Below are 22,449 nucleotides of genomic sequence, written 5' to 3'. Positions count from 1 at the left end.
TATACATATTGGGGGAGGGGGGAAATGGAGCATTCTGCATTGAGAGACGGGCAGTCTCATTTGAGAAATCTTGCTATTTTTGAAATGCTCTATTCCATACCACTCAGCTTCGTAACAAGTAAAATCAGTGAAGCTTATTAGAGATTATCTGTTTCTCCTTCATTATTAACTAAACATACCCTTGCATGAGCTGTTTATGCTTTTCAGGCTAAAACCAGCAAAAGCTGTGTTAAACTAATGAGATCTCATTTGGAACAGAAGTTGCTAGTCTCAAACTAAATGCTGCAGTGCAAGAAACTTGTTACATCAGGTATTACATAAGAGGTAAATGACTGACAGTAACTTGACAGTACTTCATTCCCATTATTATCATTTACACAAACTGTCTGAAGACTGTCAGTCATACATATAAAAACATTTGTACAGATAAATTAGTGTTAAAATAAAACCACCACAGAAAAGTCTTAGTATTTTAGGTATTGAAAGCTAGATTTTAAAGTTTACTTTATAGGTTTAAAAACTGGAACTGTCTCTCAACTCAACCCCCTTGTTAAAAGTCACATAAGGACAAATACCTCTAGAATTCAACATGTAAAACAAAGGCACTATGTTTTTATAATTTTAGGTCAGTATTTTTTTTTTGGTTTGGTTTGTAGGAGGGCACTAAATACCAAGAGACACTTACTACATAACATTGATTTCTAATAAAAGTAGCTGAATAGTCTCTTGTAGTGATATAAAAGTAGTTAAGATTTTTCAATTAAAGTCTTCATTTTTCCTGTAGGCTTCAGCATGTGTGGTCCAAACTGAAAATGAAAAACAAGTATGTTACAATATGTACAGATCCAGAAATTGTAGCATCATTTTATAATCCAAATTCATAAGTGCCCCGGGAACTCAAGCAGAGGCCACCCATCATTTGTCTGCTTTGCCTTGCTGCCATGGATGCAAACTGGATTTGATTTAGATGAATCTTACCCATAAAGTAACTAGAAATTGTCTCACAGGGGAAAACTCATATCAGGAACCAAGTGAAGTTACTCAGATTAACCAGATGACTCCGCTCCCAGAACAAGTTTGCTGACTGAGACTTTTCCTGCACCACAGAATCCACAAAGGCACTCTTGCCATCAGTGCTAACAATCTCATCTGTTGCAAGTCCTCTGTAAACCATGTATAATGAAATGTGAGGACCAGACTTGGGGGGGGAGGGGAGAAGAGGCTGCCTACGGTTAAAAATGTTATTAGACCGCAACTAGTGTTTGTCACCACCACAATATTCTCTGTTAAAGGCTTCCAGCAACTCTCCGGTTCCATTAGCCTCTGACGTTTACTATCCAATCAAGCCCCTTGCCCCAACAAAAGATGGACCACAATCTCAAAGTGGAAGTAGTAATGAACATTCCATGCCACAAGTCAAATATTAACTCATGATTTTCTCTCAAGTCTTGTGAGATTTGTTCTCTTAAAATTCCCAGCTTCTGGAGGCAAGTAAGAATCTCAGCCCTTGTTACAAAAAAATATAGCCCTCATGGTTGTAGAAAAGAACCTGCAAATGTTACCTGAATGCACCCCAAAAACTCAAGCCAGAAAACAAAAAACCCCAACCTTTAAGTCACCTGATTTTTGAATGCTTATGGTTGGTAATCTAGTTCTTCCCCAATCAGACCCAGAACACAACCAGCTGTATGAGTAAGGTTATTATACTTTCTACCTCTTTTGCTATTTGTCTTCATTTTTGTTTTCCCAGCTGAGTGAAGTGCAAGAGATTAATCTGATCATTTATTTGTTCTTTTCTGGCCCACAATGCTCAGTGACTGTTTACCAGACTGCAGGCAAAGTTTACTGCCCAGCAAAACTGGATTTCACGGGAATAAAAAGGGGAAACATGAAAGGATTCCTATTCTAAGTTTTGTAACTAGAAATGCTGATAGATGCATTGCATGCACTACTTGAAACTTATCGTGGGAGAAAAACCCTTTTACTTCAATCTTTTTTTAAACACAACTTAATGAGTTTTCCCAGCACCATGTTTAAATTTATTTTTAAAATGGAACCCGGTTGCCTTTTAAAGTCTTAGTGATGCAATAAAACCTCTCTAGCCTGCTCATGGTTTACCTGGTCAGCAGAAGCCGTAGATAAACTTGCCCCCTGCAGTGCTTTGAATGACAACAGTCTCTCCACTCCCCAGCACTGCTGATGAACAGGTCAAGCTTTCTGGATTCTCATTAAATTGTCTACCTATTCCCAATAGGCACGTGCAGTATTGCCAACACTAAGCATTCAAAAATCACGAGTCAGGCCCCAAAGTCATTTAACACACACAAACAGAAAAAGCACACAAACATTCAGGTTGTCTTTGATGTAAATCCTTATGGTTGATATTTTATGGATTCTCTCTAAAACTATGAGGGCTCAAAACTTTCATTTAAAAAAAAAAAAAAAAGTCTCTCTCGTATAAAGTCCTAGCTCCTGGATACACAAATACTCTGAGATTTAGAATACAAAAGAATGAGAATTGGTTACATTGCCCATGTCTATGTTGCAATTTGTGGCACACCTGGGAATGCTTATTGGGGTTTTGTGGAGATGGAGATGGTCTGACAGCCATCTAAGGTTTCTGAAGAGATATTTACATTGGCTTCAATGTATGTAGGACTGAACCCTATGATGTGTCAAAAATTTCAATACTCACCTGCATCATTTCAGACGTTGCCTTTGTTTCAGACTCTGGAATCTGTTTTTCAGTTTCACTTTGGTTATCACTTCTGTATCGATAAGCAAATTTCTTTTTGAGAGCTTCAGCTATTAGTGCTACGGGATCAGTCGGGTCAGGTGATTTGCATTTTGTGCCTTCCACTGGTCTTCAAAGGGAAAGGGAAATTCACAGTCACACAGCAAGTCTTTAGAATGACGTTAGAGCATCTTTGCATTCCTGTGTTGCCTTTCAAATGCTAGATCAGCAACAGTCCAAAATTCAAATGTTTCTCCATGAAAACAACTAAGGCTTTATACTTTGCATTAATAAAATTACACAAGTTATTGTGTACTCACCTTTTCACTGCACGCAGTTTGACACTGTTCATGTCTTTGAGGATCTCTAGCATGTTTGGTATTTCAGGCTTCTTTGGACCATTATCTAGCGAAGTCTGTCCTGCGTTTGTTTTCTTGCCTTTCCGCTCTTTAATGAGATCAATAGCAGACATACTCCGATGTACCCCAGAAGGTGGAAGAGGCAGTGGAGGAGGAGGTGGTGGCGCTGGTGAAGGAGCTGATGCAGTAGGACTTAATCCAGCTAAAACATACCAAGACATTCATTCCCAGTAAGAACTAAATGCCCTTTTAAAGAAAGCTTGATACATCAAGTGTTTTGAAAAGGAACAGATTTACTGCATATCAATTTATTTTTTCCTCAAAAGGTTCTTGTCACAAGACTACTGGCCCAGTTTAAGTCCTAAACCACCTAAAAATGAGAGCATTAAAACCACCTCAGCTAATTACTGTTCCAAAAGGATGTTCAGTTCCCAGCTGAGATACTAACAGCAGATGCACATCCATGTCAAACCTACAAAACTTGTTCAACACCAGGACCTATTTCCACCAACTCTGCCCCCTTTTGGGGTCTATCAGTATTTCATGATGCTTGGAGATAGTTTGAAAGGCAAAGTTACATTCTTAAGGCAGCCACTGTGCCTGGAAGAAGTCACTGTTTAGAAATAATTACACACATTAATAACAGTTTGGCCAGACAACAACAATGAATGCATCCCAAGTAAAAATTCCAATTATACTTGTCATTTGTCAAGGCAAGATTCTAAATGAAATTGCTTATTGACTGTAATCACAACCCCTATATAAGCAGTAGTTATTTGTGCTAATTATTTTCAGAAATGAAGGACTTCTCACGTAAGAGTCTTAAACTTGAATGGCAGAGTTCAAAAAGTTGTGTGAATCCCAGTTAAAAAGTCTTCACCTTCTTTCTGTTACCGCCCATGTTTTTCTTTGTTTTTTGAAAGCCTTCCTAAGACTCAACAGCAGAATCTGGGGACTGTCTGAACTAATTAGTTTGTAACAAAAATCTTAAATTAAAGCTTCTTGCACCACTTTAGGTGAATATTAAGTCAGTATTACAGGAGTCACCAAAGACATTACACTGGTCCTGGCAGAGAGAACTTCACAAATGTTTTGTTTCTAAAAAAAGACTATGGAATTTTCAGTCACTGACTCTGCTCATGCAAATCGGGACCTTATTTTTATTTAACAAAAATCTTCACCCACCCACCCTTAATCTTAAAAGTGAACCAAACCAACTATCTGGGACAGACAGATGTATAACGTTGACATATTTAAAGTAGTTGCCATATTCTACCAGAAGAGGGGGGTAAAGGAAAACGCTATTTAAACTGAAACCTAGATTGAAAGCCCTCTAATGAACAGAAGGAAAAATCACACCTAGAAAAATATTAATCAAGGACATTTGCTATTTAGGTCATTATTAGCATTTTAGCAATTTGGTATGTTTAGAAGTGTGTTAATTTCAAGCTACTGTTGCTTTCAAAAAGGAGGAATGGAACTGAATTATCTTTCAAACTATTTCAGTGCACTGAGTTAATGGCACATATAGTGGTCACATTATTTCCCTATTCACTCACAGATTTGGATACTGAACTACAACCTCTTTAGGAGAGCCAGCATTCATGATATAATGGTTAAAGCCCAGGAGAGAATCAGTATACCTATTCCCAGCTTTCCCACACACCTGCTAGGTGACTGTGGCCAAGCCACTTAACCTCCGTTGCAGTTTCTCACCCTTCATTCCTATCTGTAAGGGGTACAGAATAGGCCCTACTATCCTTGTGAGCTGCAACAATTCAAGTTTGTAAAGCATGCCAAGCATCTCAGTGGAAGGTGCTATATAATACAAAGTATTGTTGGGGGTCGGAGGGATGTGGACTGAGGTTAGGACATTCACGATCATGATTTTTAGCTTCCATCTGAACAGAAATTGGCACTCAAGAGCCTTCAGACCAACATCTGATCCCGAGAATGGCTCCTATAACAATTCAAGCCTTTCCTCCTGCCCCAAAGCTCTTGTGTGTTATTGCACTGACCGATATGAGCCCATTTTCATGTAGAGGATTTAATTTGTGAACTTCTGCCGCAGAGACAAGTGAGTCAATGGTATTAGAAGCCAATACTAAGAAATAAGCAGCCACTGTAACAAGTTACAATTCTCTGAAGAGTACCAGGTCTGTTATAAGCTCTGAGAAGATATCACAAGTACTGTGCTTATTTATTCTTAGTCATGTAATAAGCATTGAAGTTTGTTAGAGATTTCTGCTGACAAACATTTCTAGCTACATGTTGTCACTGTTTCATAAGCCATTTGAAATATGTATTGTATTCCAAAAGCATAATTAGTATCTCAGTGACACTAGACCTCATGACATATCATTACTGACCTCACAAAACTGACTTCAGTATACCTACACGTCGGTCAATCAGTTTTAAAGGAGCAGATTCCTTTTAGCTAATTTGATATGAAAGTGAGACAGAGTTTAATACCTGCTGGCAGATTCTGCTGTTCTTGCAAGATTACAATTTTGGCTATTTGTGCCCTTAAACTGGCAAGTTCATTTTCTAGAGCATTAATCTTTTGCAGAGCTTCATCATTCTTGGTCACCACAACCTTGGGGGCTGGCTCTTCTTGTAATAGGTTTGGTAAGGATACTTGTCTACTTGGTGGTCTTCCAGAGCAATATGGTTCATGTGGAAGAGGCGGAGCCGATTTTGACCAAACTTCTGATCTGTAACAAAGCAACACAATTGTCACACGGGACTGGTCTGTAGTAAGTGCTTGTACCAAGCAGCTAAGAGAAGAGAGCAAAACAGTTAAGTGTAAGCATTGAGCCAAACATTAAGAACTGACCTTAAAACCAAACTACTTACTTTTGGCCTTTTAAGAAGAAACCAAAAAACCCTTAGGTAAACATCATCTCACCTGCTTCAGAAGTCTGGTATTTTTATCTCCCTCTTCCCACAATGGAATACTTGCAAGTAATGTCTGGCAGAATCTGACTCATAGATCCCTAAAGTTGAAGTGGCATTGGTTTTAAGTTTTCGGGTTTTTTTAGGGGGGAGGAAGGGAATGCTGCCTCAGAAACACTGAGAGCCTAGTAGCACTACAGACATTTATTTACTGGTAATTATGGTATACAAGTTATATAAGTGACAAAGAGCTTGATATGAACACATTCCACCTTTGGTTTAATAGTGTGATTAAGAGAAACATTTAAGCTAAGGCAAGATTCAGGCTAGATATCAGGAAGGGCTTATAATCAAAGTAATTAGTATGTGAATCGGCCTAACAAAATAGTAAATACTACTGTTAAAAGGGACACTATCAAGTTAAGTTAGGCCCAAAATTAAGGTTTGGTGAAAGTAAGCTTTTATTAATAAACCAAGAGAGACCTGTTTTATAAAAGCTTTGTGTGATTAAAAAGCTTTCCAATGGAATTTACACATGTTCCCCTGCAGTGTTTACAACCTGATATTGCAGCACTAATGTACTGCACAATAATTTAAGATGAAAAAACATACTTAGAATACTTTCAGTTAAAGTTGAAGTGTTAAATTACAAGCAAGACAAATTTTAGCAGCCCACGGGTTAGACTAAAAAGTTAGAGATAATAGGGTTTTTGACATTCAGTGTATAAAATAGTCTTATCTAGTCTATTACTCAGCTCTTGGCAGGACAATCTGAAACTATATAGGTATAAATACACCTCTACCCCGATATAACACGAATTCGGATATACCACGGTAAAGAAGTGCTCCAGGGGGGGCGGGGCTGCTCACTCCTGCAGATCAAAGCAAGTTCGATATAACACGGTTTCACCTACAACGCGGTAAGATTTTTTTGGCTCCCGAGGACAGCATTATATCGGGGTAGAGGTGTACTAATTTTTCTAGCTCCAATCTGTTTTTCCTTTAAATGCCTTGTGCCAGCAGTTAAATCTAAGTTTTCACATTTATTTGCTTTGATGTTGGAATGAAGCTTCTTTAAAAACTTGCCCATCACTGACAATTTTAGATTTTTTCCACCTCTGAGAATTCTTTTGTATGCAATTTGTTCCCTTTTGAGATGGAATAGCTTCCCATGGTCTACAAAGTCCACTTTCCACCTATACTGTCCCGCTGCATGGACAATCCTAGTTTGATAGAAACAACAAGGAGTCTGGTGGCACCTTAAAGACTAACAGATTTATTTGGGCATAAGCTTTCGTGGGTAAAAACCTCACTTCTTCGGATAAGAAGTGAGGTTTTTACCCACGAAAGCTTATGCCCAAATAAATCTGTTAGTCTTTAAGGTGCCACCAGACTCCTTGTTGTTTTTGTAGATACAGACTAACACGGCTACCCCCTGATACTTGACACCTAGTTTGATCGGATTCTTCAGATTCTTGTTCTCAAATTGAGAAGGGGCATGAAGCTGTGCAGCAAAGTTTAATGTTACAAAAGCTGTTTAGTAGGAGAATCATATATCATTATAACAACAACAGGGGAGAAGAGAAGCCTCATGCACTAAATTTTTTTTACGTGTCTCTGCCTTCATGGCATGTAACCAGTAAAGGAATGAAAACACAGTCTACGTTTGCTGCATCCCATCTTATACCTGTCAAAGAAACCCAGAATATTTTAACACCGTGATATTAAAATATAGGAAGTTTCAAGATCTGAAGTTATCAAATAAGCAGGAAAACTAGATACCAAGGTACCAGAAATGTTGTTCAAGGCAATAGTACAACTAATGCTAATTACTGAGCTAGAGGATTACAAGAATGAACTAAGATACTGTAGCTGCAGAAAAAATGCCCATATATTTAACTAACTCCCACTTGAATTCTTACAATTCCTCAAGCATATCAGGATATTGGGTTTCTGTGGCACTGCTTGGTCAAACACTGAGGCAAGAATTTTGAATAGAAATATGACTTTTGGAAATACCTCATCTGCAGAATGTGCTTTGAGTTACACAATTCATGGCCCTGGTTTAATCATGGTTTCAGCTGTACTCTTATAATAGCATTGGCTGCCCAACCAATATATCTGCAGCACTTGCTCCTATTTAAATGGAGAGAACCCATACATGAGATTCTTAGGGTCTTTTGAGGCTAAAAGGGGCCCATTAGGATCTTACCTCCTGCCTAACAGGCCATAGAACTTCACCTACCCAGGGATAACAGGCAAACAAGGCAGAAGTTGCAGGCTTTGCAGCTAGTCCATCCTTCATAGAAAAGTAAATTAACTGCAGACAAAAGAATCCCCAATTGCTGTTTATTGCAATATCTGTAATTCATACTATATTTGTATGTTTATTACTATTGGAGAAGTGCTGTATTGACAGCAATGGAAACAACATCCACAGAAGACATACTGCCTAGACAGGAGCAGGTGCAGTTTTTTGGGATTCATGGATGTCTGTCCACCCAGAGCTGTACTAAGACAAAACACTCCTCCTTTCATTCAGCATCTGAACTGGTGACCTAGAGGTGGGGAGGTTTCAAATCCTATTACCAGCCATCTGCAAGACCTAGTTCCTGCCTGTTTAATATTATTACTTTGCCTTTTGAACTGGGGACCACTACTTTACAGATTGCACATTTTATGTTAATAGTTTTAGGACTGTTCTTATTTTTAAGGTAATGCAAATTAAAATAAATGCTGTACCCTCCCAGGACAGAATGCAGTATTTTCATAGGGTTCCTGGAACCATAAATCCTGGGTAGCAACTTGGATTTATTCCAGAGGACCCGGTCCCCTTGGTTCCCCTCACAGCTTTTAAAGCTTCATTTTGTATTGCAAAAGAACAGTTGAACACTAGCTATGTACAACTGGAATGTGAAGTATTTATTCGACATAATTAATCCATACTGATAAAATATCTGCTTAAGAGTCAACATATCTCAGTGTGCGTAGGTGATGAATCTCATTGTCTGGCCTGGGGCTATTATTGCCAAGTTATTTTTACTTCCTTCAGTGCTGACTTAAATCATGCCACTGAATTTTTGAATTAACAGCAGTTTATTCACACAGATTAAATGAAAGATTCAATAATACTTCAAATTGATTTGTTTTTTTAAAAAGCTTATTTAAATACTGTTGTAAAGGGGCTTTATATTATAGGTACATTGATGCACAGTAAGTTTATTGAAATGTATTTGTTTCAGTAGAACATTTGGAATTTACCACTTGAAAAATACAGGTCTGAAATGTGACTATAGCATTCAGTGTGCAGGGGGACAAAATGATGTGCAGTTTAGTTCTGCAAGGATGTTAATAGATCTATTTTTGACAGTGTAAATAAAGTTGATCTCATCCTCTGTAAGCGTGTATATGTATTTACATAGGCATATAAGCCTGCATAGTGGACTACTTGTTAAGAATTTTATGGGAAGTAGATATTGCAAATAAATATCTTTATATTTATGTGGACTTCTTGGACCAGGGATTGCCCTTATGGAGTGTTTGAAAGCACCTACTGGACATTACTGTAATTAATGTTAAATATTTCACACATACAAGTAACAAGCCAAATTTAAGACCCTGCCTAACGAAGTAATTTTTAGAGCTACCCTGTAAACTCACGGTTTGCCGTCCAACTATCAACTTCTGAGTTCAAGGATAAGACCACTTTACATGATGATCCTTAGCGAGTTCTCCCCAAATAGCAATGTTAACTAACAATACCCAAGTCCCACAACAATCTATAGGTGCTTCCTTGAAGCAAAGAGCTACTCTTCCCATTGACACTATAAAGCTGAATGACTGTATAACTCAGCTCTTACACAGGAGTTGAACAGCCATTCCTTGTGCTGGAATGCACCTATCAAGGGGGATTTATCTCTGAAAAGTCAAGTTGATGGATTTCTGCTACTCCCTTTTGAGTTACTGAAATTAACAGTGGCTTGCAACCATATTCCTATTATGCAATATTTCACTATAGCAAGTTGTGTTGGAGGGCACTGATGTCATCACTAAATGCATGCTTTTAAAATAGGTGTCCTTTGGAGGAACCTACTACATCTGTGAATACCAAAGCCATCAATCAGGGCCCTCAGATGCTCCTTATTTAACGTGAACAGAAACCTTGTCTATTCTAGAAAGCTTATGCCACTGAAGCCTGCACCAGCATGCCTAAACCAGTACAAACTGTAATAATACAGTGTCCACATTAGCCATCTCATTCCAGGCGTATACAGAGCACTATACCCATAAAAACACTCCCTGCCCATTGCAGTAGTACCTGTCCGATAGCTATAGGTGCGGCTCCCTAGTCACTGCCTGCCCATTTTCATACTTATAAAAATTAAATACAAAACGCAAGTGTGTGTGTGTGTTTGTTTTACAAGTAAAAGTGTCTCTGCTCTGCACTGCAGAGCCTTAACCAGAATGGTCAGTAGAGGTAGGTCAGATATTATGAGACATCACCAGAAGGATCAATTGCCCTAATGCAGCTGAAACCCCATTGCTTGTTTAGCACTGTGATCCCACAGAGACATGGTTCAGGACCAGCAGCGATAACCCCTGCTCAAGCAAGTGCAGCAACAAAAAAAACACAAGAGTGCTGACAATGGTCCCATATCACAGTGAGAATTTGTGTGGGGACACAACAGTGATATGGGCGCCTGCAATGCTAGAATTATCTAGTGCAGAACCTTCCTTCCCTGGATCAAAGCCCCATATCCACTCTCAAATTTTGGTCCTTCCATTCATAATCCTGTTAACCTGACTTCAGTTTCTTCCCTCCATTTCCTCCACAATACTGAAATGCTTGCACACCTATGGTGTTAAGTATGCTAGATAGCAAGTGCTACGATTTGAGGGGAACCTATGATGAAATCAAGGAGATTTAACAAACATACCTGAGCCTTGTAGAGACTTCACCATCTTCTTGAGCAACCCATCTCACATCTGCAAAAGAGGCTACTGAGTCTTCTCTGAGCTGCTTAGAATGGTTCCCTTCTGTAGAGTGAGAGGTAACCTAGAATTTTAAAGACAAAATTGCATTTTTTTTAAATTAATAAGGGATTGTTGCTTTTGAAAGCACTCTCCAACCTATTTTACAGTTGTATTTGAAAGAGTACAATAGCCTGATACTGCATGTAGCTATTAAGAATACACACAAGACACCAGGGATCTTAACATACTTGGCACTATCTAAGGTAGTATCCAAAGCCCACTGAAGTCAATAAAAACAAAGAGGAGTCCTTGTGGCACCTTAGAGACTAATAAATTTATTTGGGCATAATTTTTCGTGGGCCCACGAAAGCTTATGCCCAAATAAATGCGTTAATCTCTAAGGTGCCACAAGTACTCCTCGTTGTTTTTGCTGATACAGACTAACACAGCTACCACTCTGAACCTGTCACTGAAGTCAATGACTTCCATAGGCATTGGATCAGGCCCCTTGTTTTTACAGAGATTATTTTTGCTATTTAAAAGGTCACGGCAAGTTTCCTAGGGTATATAACCAGCTTATTTAGCACTATAAAGACAATGCAAGTTATTTGTTATATAAGAGATAAGCAACAAAGTATTTCACTTGCACAGGCAAAGTATTCTAAGTCTACAAACAGTCACCACTCAATTAATTATACTAAATCAAACGTTTTAATAGGGTCACTAGAACTTCCTATTTTGATCAGATTTATTTAATGTAATTTATTTTGAAAGTGAAATATTTAAAGTTAATTATGGTACTCGCCCCTTCCCCCTTTCAAAACTGATGTTCTCTCTGCAAATGTCAGGGCTTGAAAGAAGTTAGTATTTACATGCCCACTGCAGAAATTAGAAAACTGAAAACAACTGGCACAAGTGAGCAAGTTACTGATACTTCCCAGTCCAACAATTACAAGTCTTTTTGTGTACAAGAGGGAGGGAAGAGACGGGAGGGAATGGGGACACGACACTAAGGTTTTAATGAATTGTCTGTCCCTGTGAGCCCCGTACACCAAACAAATTCAAACTGCTTATAAAATAGTTCTGTTGTATTGCCTTATTAAGCTGCTACATTATAGGTTACTCAATACTATGAGCCTCGCATACAAACATGGAAAGTCAACTGCATCTGCCATTACTTGTTTTTTTAATTCCAATGAAATCCTCCGAGACCACTAGAAAGGAAAGCTACTGCAATAGCTAACCCCTAAGACAGGGGTGGGCAAACTTTTTGGCCCAAGGGCCACATCGGGGTTACGAAACTGTATGGAGGGCCGGGAAGGAAAGGCTGTGCCTCCCCAAACAGCCTGGCTCCCGCCCCCTATCCGCCCCCTCCCACTTCCTACCCTCTGACTACCCCCCTCAGAATCCCCCACCCAGCCAACCCCCACTGCTCCTTGTCCCCTGGCTGCCCCCTCCCAGGATCCCCCACCCCTAACTGCCCCCCTGGGACCCTACCCCCTATCCAACTCCCAGTTCCCTGTCCCCTGACTGCTCCCCCCAGAACCTCCACCCCATCCACTGCCCTGTCCCCTGACTGCCCCAACCCCTATCAACACCCCCGCCCCCTGACAGGCCCCCGAGACCCCATCCCCTATCCAACCTCCACCCCATCCAACCGCCCTGTCCCCTGACTGCCCGCTGGGACCTCCTGCCCCTTATCCAACCCATCCCCCCGCTCCCCGCCCCCTTACCATGCTGCTCAGAGCAGCAGGAGCTCACAGCCCCACCGCCCGGCTGGAGCCAGCCATGCCACCCGCGCTGCCTGGCAGGAGCAGAGGGCTAAAGCGCTGGCGGCACAGCGAGGTGAGGCTGTGGGGGAGGGAGGACAGCAGGGGAGGGGCTGGGGCTAGCCTCCCCGGCCAGGAGCTCAAGGACCAGGCAGGACGGTCCTCCGGGCCGGATGTGGCCAGCGGGCTGTAGTTTGCCCACCTCTGCCTAAGATATTAAACCCTCAAATAAAAATTTAGGCTATGTCAGTTTCTATTGTTTTAAGATTGGTGGAATAAAAGCTTGTCATGTGGTAAAGCACATATGAACAAGGTAGTAACAGTTACATATCTCCAACCTGTTTATCAGAAGTTCAAGGTGAAATGAAGACTTGTAGAAAATATGGGTTATGGTTCTTAGCTGGAGTTAAGACACACTGATTATAGGCATGCACTAATGGCTGAAGCAATTAATTAAAAAAAAAATTAACTTACAGCAGGTTCAGTGCATGGTCCTTTCATACTATAGCTAATGCTAGCAGGAAAGAAAAAAGGAAGAGAGATATCTATAGGAAAGTTTCAGCATAGCAACAGTCTCAAAGGAAAACAGTCAAGACAGATGCTGAAAAGAACACTCAGAATTCCATCTTTTGAGTCAAACACATAGAAACCATACTTATGCATCTCTAACATGTTGTACAAGAGCAAAAGGCTTGTATACAGTGCTTTAAACAAACAACTTTAATGGGATTTAAGGTTTAATTTGTTGACTAAAGCTCAGGTATTTACAAGATTTCAAAGTCAGTTCACTAGAACAGCTGTGCTTCTACTTCTTCAGATCATCATCTTTCATTCACTGTATCATCACAATCAGATTTATATACTAAAGGTAAATACAAATTTTAAACTTGAGTGACTTTATTCCTGAAGTAGTTCAAGTGTCTGGGAAATGCCAAACACTTCATTAATAGTAATGCAAAGTCTAGATTGAGATATTAATATTTGATTCATATAAGAAGCAGGAAAGTCAAGTTAGGGCTCCTACAGGCATAGTGTTCTTGTAAGAAGACAATACAAGACACAGGGTTTTCTCTCACGCTACAATTATCTGGCTAATAAAATGGTAAGGAACTTAATTTCTCTTTAATAGCAGAGGGAGGTCTTCCTATCAACATCACACATGAAATTAACTCCTATGCTATTAAAGAAGATTAGAGAAGCGAATATACACCTCTACCCCACTATAACGCGGCCCAATATAACACGGGTTCACATATAGCGCGGTAGCAGCTGGGCTCCGGCGGCGCTTTAAAGGGTCTGAGGCTCCGGCTGCTGTGGGGAGCCCTGGGCTCTTTAAATCACTGCTGGAGCCCTGCCGCCACTACCCTGATATAACGGGGTTTCACCTATAACGCGGTAGGGATTTTTGGCTCCCCACGACCGCATTATATCGGGGTAGAGGTGTATTTTAAGCCAGGGGTTCTCAAACTGGGGGTCAGGACCTCTCAGGGGGTCACGAGGTTATTAAATGGGGGGTCGTGAGCTGTAAGCCTCCACCCCAAACCCCGCTTTGCCTCCAGCATTTATAATGGTGTTAAATATATAAAAACATATTTTAATTTATAAGGGGGGGATTGCACTCAGAGGTTATGTGAAAGGGGTCACCAGGACAAAAGTTTGAGAACCACTGTTTTAAGAAGTGAAAAGCCTACATTTGTTTGAATTACCAAGCCTTAAAATGGACACATTTCCCAATCAGCAAACTTTTTACACAAAGCCTTCTTCCCCTCTCCCCACATCTCTCAAAAAAAGATTGATGCGGTTTCTTTCTCAGCTCAAGAATTGCAGCCCCTCCAAATTATCCTATTTGGAAACTTTTCTTTGCTATCCAGAACAGAGTTTTAAAAAGCACGTGTTGCAGTTTCTGTATTTTCCATCTGTTTCAGAAAGACTTGTTGTTACAACACAAGGAGGAGGAAATAACCACCTCTTGTTTACGTCATTACCACCACCCCTAACTTTCTAGTCTGTTCACATATGAAGTGCACAATTCAGAGTGCAGCACAGAATTTGACATATTCTTCTTTCACCTACACAGTTCAAGTCTATATTTAAAGACTAAACAAATAGTGAGCTCACTCTATCTTGTTTACCGTGTTCACCTTCAGAGAATTTGTATCATGTGCATAAGCAACATGTATTTACTTTCCACTCATTCTTAAGTAACATTGTTTGCACTTCCATTACTCAGGTTTATCAGTTAAAAATGGCGTTGGAAGTTATTTCTGATGTTACTTAATTTTTGTCCACAGCAGAGTTTGCTTTTTACTTGTGTAACCAAAGACATCTCTTGCCTTGGAAGACAGCAGTCAAGAATGTCAAGCTGCTAAGTTTTCCTGAAGAGGTTTTTTTGTTTTGTTTTTTTAAAAGAGCAACTTACAATAAATTGTAGTCTTCTGTGGTGAATGCCCCAGACAATAAAGGCATTCAGGAGATTATGAACTTGCCTTTTACATCCTTAAAAGTCAACCCAGAGGACTCTCACTTTTGTGATGAGCTAGCATATCCTGCAGTAGCAATGTTTACCACAGCTCCACTACCACAGAACATCAGATTGGAGTAGGCCAATTGAAGTAGGGCTCTTTGAAATACTGCTTAGTTTTAAAAGCAGGGACTATTTTACAGACAAAGCTCTACAAGAGCCACATAGTGCTATTTTACAAATTAACATTCTTACAGGCTGGATGAAGTCTGTTGGAAGTTTCATGGTGTAACAGCAATGTAACGTTTGCTGGGGTATCAGTAGAAACTGAAGAGACTAGACTTTGGCAAGACATGGGGGTGGACAGTGAGGAGGAGGGAGGAAAACTAACTTTGATATGAACGAGGGACCTCTTCTACTTTGCTTATTTGAAGCATCCAAGACAACCTACACATTTAGTTTTAAATGCACCTGCAAATCAACTTTAACGTCCTCTAACACAAAACAAACGCCATAGAGAAAAATGGAAAAATATTTTAAGAAGGATTTTAAACTGTGCAAAATTCCTACCTGAAACTGAACTCTTGGGCATTGGATAAGAGAGAGGTTAGTACCAATTTTCCTTACAATACTTCGAGATGAACCATAAGACTTGCCTGACCAGAGCACCTGAGGAAAAAAAAATTAGGTGAACTGTTATAGTATTTGTTAGATCATTTACCCAATAATTTTATTGTATCTTAATTGTATGTTTTGCTCCATCCAGCAATATTTGTACTGTATAATGTTTAAGTGTACACATACCAAAGTTACATATTCCCCTGCAGCATGGAAGACATGCTATGCACTCAAATTCATACTGGTCACCCACACTATTTTGAAAGTCATATTTTAACTTGCTTGCATCAGCACAAATAATTGATTTTAAGTATTTGCAGCATGTTCAGTGCTATTCAAAGACAGTCTTCTGCCCTAAGGAATTCACATTCTATGTGACAGACCTCAAGTCACAACACATTGAAACACTCAGAACAGAGCTATCTTTAATTTTTTTTTTTTTTAAACTAGATGAAGGATGTTAACTTGGGGAGGAAAAGGAATTTGAAGTAGGTCAAATACCTTGTTCCAAGACATGGACAAAAACAGAGTTTAATAATTATAAAAAAACTCTAGAGTTATCCCTAGCTCTGTTTCCCAGCACATTCTCTTTCTTACCTTAGAATGAAAGCTCTTTGGGCCAGGGACTGCCTTTACTTGTGTATCATACAGCACAAGGCACACTGATGCTGCTAGGATCACTACCAACTAGCAGCAAGTGGCCAAGCAGATTGGCCAAGCAGTTGTGGGATTCCTTTAGAGTTTATGAAAAAAAATGGCAAGCAGGTGATGGGAAGGGAAGGAGAAAAGACTTCTAGGAAGAGAACAGGATGCTTCCAATCATGCCAAGTCTCTCATCATACCTAGTGAACATGAAGGTATGCACAGTATTTCAGCACATCTGTTCATTTGAACTGCTTTCTGCTGCAGTTTAATCAGGTTTCTTCCTTTTGGGGACTTTGCATTGGTTCGATTCAACAATATTCTATATTGTTAAAAAAATAAGATGAACAGACCTTTTAAAATATTCCAAGGAGGTGGAATATTTTCAATTTATAGCAATAAAAGTCTCTATGTCCAAAGCCACATGCAGGATTCTGAGCAAACAAAAAGCCACAAGTACAATAAAGCTTTCTGCTTCCCATCAGAGAGTGCAGCTCTGCTGCTCTTGCACATAGCACAGCCTTCAAAAAGAGAAACAGGGACAACAAAATTAGGATCACAGTAGTTTTGAGGTGCTTTGCTGGTGGCTTGGAAATTATGTCAGGAATACGAATACATTATGGGCTCTGGAAGGAGGGAAAGGAGAGAAAGGTTACAATGAAACAGGAAATTTTATGGGGTGTGGAGGAGGGGCAAAGGGGAAAAAGTATATGGTGTGGTTGGCTGGCTGGCTGATTGACAGCATGTGCAAAACAAGGTCAAGAATGGTCTCCATCACAATTGCCCCTCCCTTGAGGTGGGGAAAGGTTTTGGGATAGGTGAAGCCAGAAGAGTACCACTTCTGCAGCTCTCAGACCTACTAGAATGGGAGAAAGGGATGTTACTGAACAGACTACAGATATGTCTACACGGCAGCAGTGAGTCTGAGCTCAGGTCTACAGACTCAGGCTCATGCTACAGCACTAAAAAAAAAAAATCATGCAGACATTCTGGCTCAGGCTTGCACTTTGAAACCCACCCACTTTCCTGGGCTTCAGAGCCTGAACGTCTAACACGGCTATTTTTAGCATCTCAGGGCTTGTCTACACTGGCACTTTACAGTGCTGCAACTTTCTCGTTCAGGGGTGTGAAAAAACACCCCCCTGAGCGCTGCAAGTTTCAGTGCTGTAAAGTGCCAGTGTAGACAGTGCACCAGCTATTCCCTTCGTGGGGGTGGTTTTTTCTACCTCAGAGAGCTCTCCCAGCGCTATGCCGGGACTACACAAGCCACGTTAAAGCGCGGCTACAGTAGCGCTTTAACGTTGCTAGTGAAGACGTCCTTAGTAAGAGCCTGAGTCTGTAGTCCAGAGCACAGACTCATTGCTGCAGGTGGTTTTTTTTGACATGTAGACATACCCTCAAAGATCTGCTAAGTACCACTGTGTTTACAAGCATTTCAGGAACTAATTTGTGCACTCTGAATGGCAGGGTTACATTATAAGTTATATATTTTGTCATTACAGCCAGCAGGAACACAACAGCCTGTTTTAACTTTTTATATAGCAACTATGATCAGATACCTAAGCATTAAGTTTCATAACCTTATGTCAGTCAAGTTAGATTAATTAATGTAAGAATTATACCAACATGGCATAAAATTTTAAATGCAGTCCCATATGCTCTCAGTGTGAACTCTATATTTAAGTGGATTACATTTGAAATATTTGAACTCGATAGAATTTCAGTAAAGCTGAAACACTTACTGATTCCATGTTTAGTCCAACTTGTGCAAAAGCCATCCTAATTACACGTTTAATCCAGCAGATCATCTGGAGTGGCAAAAAGTCTTCACAAACTGGTATTTAAACCTTCCAAACCTCCCGGGCTGCTGAGGTTCCATAGTCCCTCTGAAATAAAAGGCAAACATTGTAAAAGGCTTTCTTGAAATCCAATTCCAACGATGATCAGTAGAAATTGTCTCTGAATGCAGACTTTTACAGCAAAAACTGTTCCCAGTACTTTCACAATAGCCACTTTTTCTATATAGGTTCTAGATTTTAAAAATTATATACATGTCACATTTAAGGTACTAAAACTGCTGTTGCAGAATGCAGTAACCGTTTCCATGGCTTTACTTCAGCAATAAGCAGGAGAAGGTCCTAAACATAATTATCTGATAGTTAGTAAGTGAGCAAGGGTCACTTGAACATCTGTAAACAGCGAATGGCATTTTGGACACCGTCAGCTTAAAAATAACTTCTGTCAAATCCCTTCCCTACTAAGTGTTACAACTAAGATTACAGTAAATAGATTAGAGAAACAAGTATTTATCCTCACAATCTTGTTTACTGTGTTACTCTGTGTTGTTTTAAGTTTGCTTCAAAGGCCAGAGTAGAAGATGAACAAAAGTCCAACCCAAACCTCGTTCTTTTATCCCAGAAGTGTTTGTGCTGCCACTCAACAGTAATTAGTTATCACTGTAGATTCAGGATCATTTTTGGCTTCATCTGACAGTTTATATGCAGAGTCTAAGTCACTGAATCATCCTGAACAGGAATATTGTAGTATGAACTATACATATTGATTTGTTGGAAGCTAGTAAAATTCCTTAGTCACCATCCAAAAAAAAACAAAAAAACCCCAAAAAAGCTTAAGTAATGGGAAAGAAATGATATGCAGGAAATATGCTCAAGTCAGAGGATTAGAAGAGACCTGAGAATGCCTGCAAGCATCACAACAGTTAGGACTGCCAGTGTTTCCATTACAAACATGTTTTTTTCCCAACAGTTTACAACTCCAATGCCAAGTTTCCATATGGAGTTATTACCAAGAACTCAGCTCTAAAGATTTTTTTAAGGCGAGGTTAAAAAAGCTGGTTTGACTGAGTTCCTCACCACCACAAGTAGCTTAGATGTTTACGATTTTTTTGCGCTTGGTGAGAGATTAAGTTTGATAGAACAATTATTCTACAGCAGAGCTATTTAGAGAAGTTGACTATTCATAATTCAGGGTGTAACCACTTCGGTTTTAAGCAATGTCTAGATCAGTGATACTCAGACCTCAGTGGTTCAGGAGCCAAATTAGTGATCAATGTTACTCAAAAGAACCACAGTAGTGTGAATTCATTGTTTCATTTACTATTTTACATATTCATAATTATCACAGCAAAGTGACTGACCAAGTTTTATTAACCAATTGCCATTGATAAAATAACATAGTAAAAGCATGCTGATTCATAATTAAAATCACACAATGTTTTAATATCACATGTTACAAAGAGCCACAGGAGACACATTAAAGAGCCACTTGCAGCACTCAAGCCTCAGTCTGAGTATCACCAGTTTAGATACTTAATAAGGCATTCTAGGGTTGAGAGTACCAATTTCACATCATTTAATTCCTTGCTGAAGAAGGTCTTGATCTGGCTCTCTCAGAAGTTAATGCAAGTTGTACCATTTACATCAACAGAATCAGAACCATTAAAGCACGAAAGTCTGTTTCAGATGTACTGCATGCTAGCATTGAGTATCCCTCTCCAGAACGCTACATTAACCCAGAACAGACAGTCTTAATGTTTTCATAATCTCCAATTAAGATGTCATCTAAGACAAAATACTCAAAAAATATTTCACCTTGATGTTTTTATGAGATCCATTTGTTTTCTAGAGTTATCACAACCACCCGAAAGACATTTGTTTTACCTAGATTCTACTGCACTCTACCCTTCTTCATACCATTTATGAAGAAGGGTAGAGTGCAGTAGAATCACAACCCTTCCACAATCTACTTATATCCCAAGAATGCAAAGATTTAATCCTCAATGAAATTGCTAGACAGCAATAATGGAAATTCCTAGAATGTGTCTCACCTGTACATTATGTAGCTGCCAAATCTGAGAAGGAGAAATTCAACATTTGTTCAGTTTACCAACCCTAGCAAAAATCTTCATTTGAAATACTTTAAGTAGCAGCAAGATGTTATCCGAAAGAACAAAAGTTACTTAGAAAACTGTGCTATCTTATCTTTTCTCTTGAAACTACAGAAATGGATAATATTTAATGCTGGCATACTTATCAGCATGATCAAGTGACAGTCACCTCCTAAATGTAGGTTACAGTTTGGAAATTCCTGCTGCCAAGTGCCTGAGAAATAAAAGTAATGCACTGAGAGTCTACTCAACTTACCCTTCATGAGAGGAGAAACTCAAGTGACCTGTTCTTGCAGATTTTGGGTGTTCATTTAAAAAGTTTCTAGCTTTTGTGTTTGCAAAATAACCCTCTAAGTATTAAGTTAGCAAACAAAATGATTCAATGACTGCTGCTGCTCATAGCTTTCTCAAGCAAGTGAAGAGAGACTGGTCTGTCTGACAAAGGGCATGCACAACCTTGGGGACTGCAGATAAACTGACAAGAAACATGTCAATTTCTCCTTTATATTTACAGTAATTCAGAATACTGCAATACCACTGCTGTAAGATGCAGCACTTCGTTGGTAGTTATTAATTCAAGTTGTGAAAGCTATAAGCAGGTTGTCTCAGAGAAGGAAGACTCCCAACAGAATCTGGGAGAGAATTAATGAAGATTAATATCCCACCCCAACTAGGTAAATTTGGAGGGAAAGAGAGGGAAACTCTCCCCCTCTTCCCCACAACAGCAGGAACTCCTCCTTTATAGACACCTGATTAGCCAGAAACTGACACAATGTTCAGTGACCCTATCCTGGAAGGAATTCCAGACACACTTCTATTCCCCAGGGAGTGCTGTATTTTTCACATGAGCCTTGCTATGCGCCGCTTCCCCCATTTTTCACATTTGCCTTTATATCAGACACTGATTTATAAGTTAGGGAAATAACACTGATTATTTAATAACGAGCTAGAGGAGTAAATCGAAAAGCACTTTTCAGATTCAAACAGAAAACAATGTACCATGGAGAAAAGTTATAATGAAACACTCAACCAAGCCTTACAGTGCTACACAGAAATGGAGAGAAGAAAAAAAAATTAAAACAGACACCAACTTGACAGACACATTTATAAAAAAAAGTAGCTTCAAGTCTTCTATCTGAGTCCCTGTTCACAGTTGTCATTTTCCCACCTTTTAAAGTGAAATAGTCACATTTTCCTTCCTAAAAATGTCCCCCTCACACCCATTTATGTGAAAGCTATGCAGGCAACAGAAGAAACTGACTGCATACAATCAATTTACTGTATGTGTATAAAGTGTTGTCAAATGCACAAATTAAACAAAAAGAAAAAAAATAGAGGAAAACCTCTCTAATCCCTTATAGAGAACAGAGCTGTTACTTGAAGGTACAAGATTAAGAGAAATATGATCTTGAAGTAGGCAGTCTCCCTTTAAAGCAGACACCTTAAAAATCAGGTTTACCCACTTTAGCAGGAATGCACGTCTGCAGTCCTTAATGCTGGCACATGCCCTAACAACATCTGATGAAATGACACCTATAAAAGCAAGTACACCTCTACCCCAATATAACGCGACCCGAAATAACATGAATTCGGATATAACACGGTAAAGCAGTGCTCCGGGGGGAGGGTGCTGCACACTCCGGCAGATCAAAGCAAGTTCAATATAATGCAGTTTCACCTATAACGCAGTAAGATTTTTTGGCTCCCGAGGACAGCGTTATATCGGGGTAGAGGTGTATATCGAGGTCATGTCTACCTCGGGAACTATAGCAGCTTACCTACAACGCCGTAGCTATGCCACATAACCCCATAAGGCAGACACTGCCTACAGCACCAGACGGGGTTTTCCTGTTCCTGTAGGAACATCACCTCCCCAAGAGACGATAGCTAGGTCGACAGAAGAATGCTTCCATGAACTTAGCTGTGTCTATGCTAGGAGTTAGGTCTGCATAGCTATGACGCTCGGGGGTGTGGATTTTTCAACACTCATGAGCACCGTAGCTACATTTACCTAAATCAGGGGCCGGCAACCTCTGGCACGTGGCTTGCCAGGGTAAGCACCCTGGCGGGCCGGGCCAGTTTGTTTACCT

At 39.7% G+C, this 22,449-nt stretch overlaps 1 protein-coding gene across 2 annotated transcripts in view; it reads right to left on the bottom strand.

Annotated features, from left to right (window-relative positions):
• Positions 1-643: 643 nt before the first annotated feature.
• MTFR1 (mitochondrial fission regulator 1) overlaps positions 644-22,449 on the bottom strand; it is a 27,363-nt gene continuing 5,557 nt past the window's right edge. The window contains exons 2-8 of one of the 2 annotated variants that reach the window (XM_024211488.2): positions 18,195-18,338; positions 15,763-15,861; positions 10,926-11,044; positions 5,566-5,807; positions 3,055-3,295; positions 2,696-2,864; positions 644-806 (exon numbers count right to left, since the gene is read on the bottom strand). In XM_024211488.2, the coding sequence (XP_024067256.1) occupies positions 747-806; positions 2,696-2,864; positions 3,055-3,295; positions 5,566-5,807; positions 10,926-11,044; positions 15,763-15,861; positions 18,195-18,260 (996 nt within the window). In that variant the 5' untranslated portion in view covers positions 18,261-18,338 and the 3' untranslated portion in view covers positions 644-746. Of the gene's footprint in view, positions 807-2,695; positions 2,865-3,054; positions 3,296-5,565; positions 5,808-10,925; positions 11,045-13,205; positions 13,246-15,762; positions 15,862-18,194; positions 18,339-22,449 lie in introns of those variants that run through there. The other variant, XM_024211491.1, reaches the window with a different exon arrangement.

The sequence above is a fragment of the Terrapene carolina genome, unplaced genomic scaffold (assembly GCF_002925995.2).
Source record: "Terrapene carolina triunguis isolate 2854851 unplaced genomic scaffold, T_m_triunguis-2.0 Scaffold58, whole genome shotgun sequence".
Lineage (NCBI taxonomy): Eukaryota > Metazoa > Chordata > Testudines > Emydidae > Terrapene > Terrapene triunguis.
This window is presented reverse-complemented; position numbering and strand designations above follow the sequence as displayed.